The sequence below is a fragment of the Orycteropus afer genome, unplaced genomic scaffold (genome assembly GCF_000298275.1).
Source record: "Orycteropus afer afer isolate SDZICR_OR568_19922 unplaced genomic scaffold, OryAfe1.0 scaffold01051, whole genome shotgun sequence".
Taxonomy (NCBI): Eukaryota; Metazoa; Chordata; class Mammalia; order Tubulidentata; family Orycteropodidae; genus Orycteropus; species Orycteropus afer.
Window position 1 is genome coordinate 258,283 of NW_006922638.1, and position 7,769 is coordinate 266,051.

Here is a 7,769-nt window from a genome sequence, read left to right on the forward strand (position 1 = left end):
TCAAGTATAGCAGGGATTGTGGGGCTGGCGCGGGATCGGGCAGTGTTTCGTTCTGCTGTGCATGGGGTCGCTATGAGTCGGAAATGACTCGACGGCCCTTAACAACAACAACAGCTTAGCTCCACCTTTAAACTTCCCAGTTATCTGAACCAATAAAACCCCTTTTTACGTAAAAAACAAACAACGATCTCAATAGAGAGACATACCATATTCATAGATTGCAAGACTTAACATAGCATAGCAAGTATGTCAGTTCTCCTCAAAGTGACATATAAGTATAATGCAATCCTTATGAAAATGCCAGCAAGATTTCTGTAGTCATAGACAAGCTTATCATACAGTTCATATGGAGAGATAAAGGAACTAGAATAGCTACAGCAATTTTGAAAATGAATAAAGTAGAGGACTCACCCTACCCAAATGTGAACCTCACCCAAAACCTCACATCTTATACAAAAATGCAAAATGAACCATGCATTTAAATATAAAACTATAAAACTTTTAGAAGGAAACATAGGAAAAAATCTTTGGGACCTAGGTCTAGTGAAGAGTTTGTAGACATGACACTAAAAGCACAATCCAAAAGAAAAAATAATTAATACATTGAACTTCATCGAAATTATAAATTTTACTTGGTGAAAGACTATGTTGAGAGGATGAAAAGACAATCCACAGATAAGGAGAAAATATACACAAACAACATATTTGGCAGAGGACTTGTTGTCTCCAATATATGAAAAATTCTCAATTCTCAAAATAGCAAAAGGAAAAAAAAAGCAAACAATTCAATTAGAAAATGGGCAAAATACATGAGCAGGTATTTCAGCAAAGAGGAAATATGGATGGCAAATAGGAAAGCCTAAATTTATACAGTACCTAAAGGTATCAATTGAACTCATTTGATTTTGGAATTTAATTAAGGACATAACATCTAATTCTTCATCGATGTTCCAATGTCACTTCCAATCACAAAGATTTAACTTTTAAGATAATCTACAAAATCAAGAAAGTAAATTAAAAAAAATACCTTTTTATTATGATTTGGGTAATAGTGTACAGAGCAAATCCGTATTCCATTCAACAATTAACACTTTTGATTCATGTCATTGATTGAAATTGCCTCAACGTAACATGACTCCTTCCACATCTTCCCTGTGTTTCATCTTTCCATTCATCCTTCTCTCCTAACTCTTTCTGCCTTCTGAACTTTGTCCTTGGGCAAATGCTACCTTTTTGATCTTTAATGGTTGATTGCTCTAAGGAGTTTCTACCTTCCTAAAGTTACTGTTCACCTTGTAGACCTGTCTACTGTTTGACTGAAAATTCAGCTATAGGAGTGGGTTCATTCAGTTCCAGGTCCAAAAAGTGACCACAGTCTCAGGGGTTCCAACAGTCTCTATCTAACCAGTATGCCTGGTCTTCGTTGTAATTTTGACTTTTGTCCAAATTTTTCTCCCACTCTACTCAGGACCTTCTAATGTGATCCCTTTCAGAGCAGTTGGTAGTGGTAGCTGGGTACCATCTAGCATCATGATCCATGATCTCAGAATCATGGAGTTTAAGGTTTGTGTGGTCCATTACTCCTTTGAACTAATTGTTTCCAAGTGTCTTTTATTTTCTTCACTTGGCTTTGCTCCAAACCAGGAGAAACTAATAGGTGTACTTTATATGGCTGCTCACAAGCTTTGAAGACCCCAGTTGCTTCTCACCAAGGTAGGATGTAGAACATTGTCCTTGGGGACTATGTTGTGCCAATTGACCTTGATGTCACCTGAGACTATGGTCCTGAGTCCCAAGCCCAGAGACTTGCTCCCTCAGGGTTTTTGGTTATGGCAAGTAGTTTTCATAACTTTGCCCCCTGCATGCTCTACGATCTCCATGAATTTATTTGCAGCATAGGTAAATACATATATAGAGATATTCTCTGTCAAAACTATACATATTTTGTGTTATAGTCCCATTTTCTTTCCCATATCTGTTCAGCTTGTGTGTCTCTCTATGTATCAACTCTTACATTACTGATTATTGCTATTACTGTTATCGCAGGACTGTGTATGAATTAGCATTTACATCTGTTGCCTTTAACTCCTGTATTCCTCTCATTGTCTTCCAAGACAGTAAAACTCTTAAGACACAGTTTAACCCCTGCAAAATGATGATAGCCAAGGGTAGCTTCAGTGACCATCTGCAGTTGAAGAGACTAGGTATTCTAAAACATAAAGCTTCAATGCTGAATCTTTGCGCCTCCAACATGATGGATCCATACTGAAAGCCAAAAGGAAATCCAAGTAGCTTGTCAAAAGTATGAAGATTATCAGAAATCTAAATCTAAGGTCAGAAAGTGAGATAAAAATATTCCATACCAATTATTCTCAAAGTACTGTCCCTGGACTAGTAGCATCAGCATCATGTAGGAACTTGCTCAAACCAAATCAAATGTGATAGCATTGGTGGTACAGTGATTAAGCACTTGGTTTCTGTGGTGGTTAAGTTTATGTGTCAACTTGGCTAGGCCTGGTTGAGTGGTGGGCAGCTGGATGTAGTATTCCCCATGATGGGAATCAACCCCATGGTGGAACCTACTGTGAGCAGCTGAATAGCTACCTTTGGGTATGTGGTTTGCTTCCTGTATATAAGAAACACCTTTGAGAATGGTCATTAGTTTATGGCATGCTTGAACCCTGCATGTAGCCGTGTTGTTGTTCAGCAGCCTGTCACACTTTGCCAACCTTGGGACTTTCAATGGACTTGAATTAATGGCCTGCCAAGTGGTTTGGTAACATTGGGGACTACGCCTTTTTACTTGTCAACCTTGAGCTTGTCAGTCTCAGCAGCTTGTAGCTGTCTGAGTGAAGAAAAGCCTCTAGCTCCAGTGGACCGGGATCAGGAGACAGAGCTGAAGCCTAAGGCTTTCATCCAGCCTCTAGAGTCTGGCACTTTGAACTCGGACGTAGTCTCCCAACTATAAAAGGAGAATAAACTCTTGTTTGTTCAAGCATTCCATTTGTGGCATATTCTTGTCAGAGCGGCACTAAGTAACCAGAACAGCTGCTAACCAAAAGGTTGGCAGTTTGAGCTCACCAGCCACTCTGTGTGAGAAAGATGTGGCAGTTTATTTCTGTAAAAAGATTTACAGCCTTGAAAACCCAGTAAGGCAGTTCTACTCCTCTGTCCTATAGGGTTGCTATCATTCAGAATTGATTCGACACCAACGGGTTTGGTTTGGTTTGGTTTGATACTGATACTGATGTTACTAACTCAGGTATTTTATGGTGGGCCAGCTTTGTGTTTAAAATACCCAGTCTTTTCAACTGCAGTGCTCACTGTAGTTACCCTTGGCTAGTATTTTGAGTGTTTTCTAAACTAGCAGGCTCATCTTTCATTAATATATCATAGAATATTCTGTTGTGGTCCATAGGCTTTTTCATAGGCTAATTTTCAGAAGTAGATCACCATGCTTTTGTTTTTAGTCTGTCTTAGTCTGGAAACTCCATTGAAACCTTTCCACCATGGGTAACTCTGCTGGCATTTAAAAATGCTGGTAGCATAGCTTACAGGATCAAAGCAAGTCTCTGTACAAACCACAAAGTACAACAAACGTACATAGGGTTAGTGGACTGATCTATCCTAATCTAGTATAATCTGCCATTGGTCTACGTGAACATGGTATGTGAATTTATATACTAAGTGTATAATTAAAAGACTCAAAGTTTCTTCCCATGCAACAAACAAATAACCATGAGACTATTCACTCCCTAAGTCAAAGGTAAAACCATGTAAATACCTGACGGAAGGCTGTGGAATATTATCTGGACTGGCTGGCACCTGGACTCCCTTCTCCCATTCTTCCTTCCATGTGTCCGTAAAGAGGTAATAGTTGTCAGGGCTAATGTGGTGAGAATCCGGAATTTTCATGGCACTGATGAGGTCCTTCCGGAATACCTAGGAAGACATTGCACACACCTTGAGAAGACCATCACTATGAGACTAGCACCACTTAATGTTCTTTGAAAAAGACCATCCCTACCCATTCTCCATTTCCAGCAAGAGAAACATCTTTAACATCATAAACAGGTTTTCTTGGGGTCTTTGGATTTAAATGAATAATATAGGTTACTGTGAAACAGTTTGCATAAAAAAACTAACCTTAACTCTATTAAACGAAACAATAAGTATCCACTCATAATTTATAGTTGTTCATGTAGCCATCACATTATTTTTGTTTATTTAGAAAAAAATTCAGACTAACAGAAGTTACAAAAATAGTACAGCAAGTTTTCATACAGTCTTCATTTAGTTTCTTTGAGTGTTAACATCTTATATAACCAGAGTATAATGGCCTAAATCAGGATATTAACATTGCTATAATACTATTAACTAATGTATAGACCTTATTCAAATTTTAAGTGCTCTCCCCCTACTGTCCTTTTTCTGTTACAGAATTAAATCAAGGATCCCACATTGCATATTGTTGTCATGTTTCCTTAGTCTCCTCTAATCTGTGAAAGTTTCTCAATCTTCCATTGTCTTTCATGACAAGATTTATGTATTAACAAATTAAAAAATTTATTGTGGTAAAAATACTAACAAAACATTTGACACTTCAACCATTTTGTGTGTACAATTCATGCAGTGCAACCATCACCACTATCCATTTCCACATTTTTCCATCACCCTTAACAGAAACTCACTGTCTTTTAAGCAGTAACTTCTTTTCTCTCTAACCCACCCTTGGTAATCATTAGTAAATTTTAGTCTCTATGCATTGACATATTCTAGATATTACATATAAATGGGATCATGAATTATTTTTATGTCTGACTTATTTCATTCAGCATAATGTTTTCAAGGATCTTAACATTTTTGAAGAGTATTGCTCAGGTATTTTGTAGAGTGTCCCTCCAATTTGGGTCTGTTTTCTCATAAATAGATTAATTGAGCTTATGCATTTTGTTAAGACTACTACAGAATCCTGTGCCCTTCTTATTCCATATCAAGGTTAGTGTCTTGCTGAGTTTCTCTACTTTACAGTTACTATATTTCCTTTTGCAATTAATAAATATCTTGTGGGAGATACTTTAAGAACTATAAAAATTCTCATTCTTCTCAAACTTTCATGGACTAATTTTAGCATCCATTGGTAAAATGGATGGTAAAACTGTTACATGCCTATAACAATTATTACTGTGGTATCCTAATGGTGATTTTCATGTTCCTACTCCTTCTACATTTTGTACATTAACTTCATATTCTATTACCTTACTGAATTCTTTTATTGCTTAAATTAGTTTTATCATTGTCTGGGATTTTCCAGATATATTATCATATAATCTGCAAATAAAGTTTTACATCTTCCTTACCTAATCTTATGTTTCTTGTTTAATTGCATTGGCTTACATATCTACTAATATACTGAACAGCAGCAGCGATAGTAGGCCATCTCTCTCTTCTTACTGAAATGAGAGGAAACGCCTCTAGTGTTTCCCACTTAAAGAAGATACGGGGTTTATAACTAAGGTCTTGATGATATATTTTATAATGTTAAGAGAGTATCTCATTGTTCCCATTTTCTTGAATGCTTATCATCATGAATGTGTGTGAAATTTATTAAAGGCTTCTTCAATGTTTATGGAGATAATTGTAGACTTTTTCCTCTTAACTATATCAATATGCTACATAATAGATTCCCTAATATTGAAATAATCTGTATTTCTGGAATGAATGCCACTTGGTCATAGTGTAGTATTTTTTAATGTGATATTGTACACTGTTTCCTAATATTTAATAATATTTTTACATAAAATTAATGAGTGATATTAATACATAGTTTTCTTCTCTTTTTTCAGTACTGTATTTACCAGGCTTAGGTATCAGTGTTATGCATGTATCATAAAAACAATCATGACATTTTCCTTTGTCTCCTATGCTCCACAATAATTTGAGAATTATCTGGACTATCCATTTTCTGTAAAAGCATCAGGATCTGGTACTATTTTTGTGGAGTTCCTTACATTTTTCACTATTTCTTCTATGGAATTGGTCTATTTAAACTTTCTACTTCCAATAAGATCTATTTTGGTAATCTCTATTTCCATACAAAAGTATCCATTTTTATACGTGTTTTCAAATTTATTTGCATAAGAGGCCTGAAAGTACAGGCAGTCCCACTTTGCATTGTATGGCACTATAAAATGATGGCATATTCTGAAACCATAAAAAGTGATCTTAGTAATTAATGGAAAAAATTATTATTTTGTGACCTTTAAACATTTTGTCAAAACATTAGAAACTCTTATTTTTGTCTATAAATGAATAGATAAGTGAAGAAATAGTAAAACTAGCATGTATTTAGTATACTGTAATTAAAACACCAGAAGATTAAAAATGAAAGGTTTTCATTTCTTTGATTAAAAAAAAAGAAAAAAACTTATCAAATGTAGGTTGCCTTCAAGTCTCTTGGATGTATTCTTAGCAGTGGGATTGCTGGGTCTTATGGTTTTACTTTTAGATTTTTGATAAACTATCACAATTGTTATCCACAATGGTGTACCATTTTGCATTCCCACCAGTAACGAATAAAGGCCCCAATTTCCTCACATCCTCATCAACATTTGTTATTTTCCATTTCTTTTCTTAGCCACTCTAAAACAAAACAAACAAACAAACAAACTCACTGCCATTGAGTCGATTCCGACTCAGCTACCCCCACTGGGTTTCCAAGGTGGTAAATCTTTATGGAATTAGATTACCCTGTCTTCTTTCTGCAGAGCAGCTGGTGGGTTTGAACTGCCAACCTTCTGGTTAGCAGTCATTTTAGTGGGAGGTAAACGGTATCTCACTGTGGTTTTGATTTCCATCTCTCTGATGGCTAATGACACTGAACACCTTTTCATGTGTTTGGTGACTATTTGGATATCTTTTTTGGTGAAATATCTATTCAGGTCTTTTGCCCATTTTATAATTGGGTTATTTGTCTTTTTGTTGTTGTCAAAGTTTTTATGTATATAATTTGGTTATTAGCTTATTGGATATATGGTTTACAAAGATATTCTCCCAATCAGTAGCATATCTTTTCACTTTTTAGGTAATCTTTTGATGAACAAAAGCATTTAATTTTTATGAGGTCCCATTCATTCATTCATTCGGGAGCTCTGGTAGCATAGTGGCTAAGGCACTTGACTGCTAACCAGAAGGCTGGTGGTTCAAACCCACCAGCCACTCCTCGGAAGGAAGATGGGGCAATCTACTTCTGTAGTGATACTGCCTCGGAAACCCAAGGAGGGGTCGCTATGAGTCGGGTCCGACTCGACGGTACATAACGACAACAACAAACAACAATTCATTCATTCATTTATTATTTTGTTATTCATGTTTTTGTTATTAGATAATCCATTGTTAAAGCAGTGATGCAACTAGATATGTAAACTAATGTTCACTGCTGCATAATAGTCAAAAGGTGTAAATGACCTAAATGCCCATCAACAGAGGAATGGATAAACAAAAAGTAGTTAAATGTAATAAACAATAGAATACTAATCATCCAGAAAGAGACATGAAGTCCTGATACATGTACATGAATGGAACTTGAAAGACTATGCTGAGTGAAACACGTCAACTATAAAAGGACAAATACTATATGACCTCACTTAGATAAAAAGGTGAGGCAAAAGTATAGAGACCGGAGGCGGGGCAAGATGGCGGACTAGGCAGAAGGATTGCACAGACCCTCTTCAACAAAGAAAAGGGAAACCAATTAACACAGACACAGA

General features: G+C 36.1%; 1 protein-coding gene across 1 annotated transcript in view; it reads right to left on the reverse strand.

Annotated features, from left to right (window-relative positions):
• The window catches only part of JADE3 (jade family PHD finger 3), a 136,118-nt gene that overhangs the window by 88,358 nt on the left and 39,991 nt on the right, over positions 1–7,769 (reverse strand). Inside the window, exon 3 of the mRNA XM_007958623.2 lies at positions 3,785–3,942. Coding sequence (XP_007956814.1) covers positions 3,785–3,942 — 158 coding nt within the window. The remainder of the gene's footprint in view (positions 1–3,784; positions 3,943–7,769) is intronic.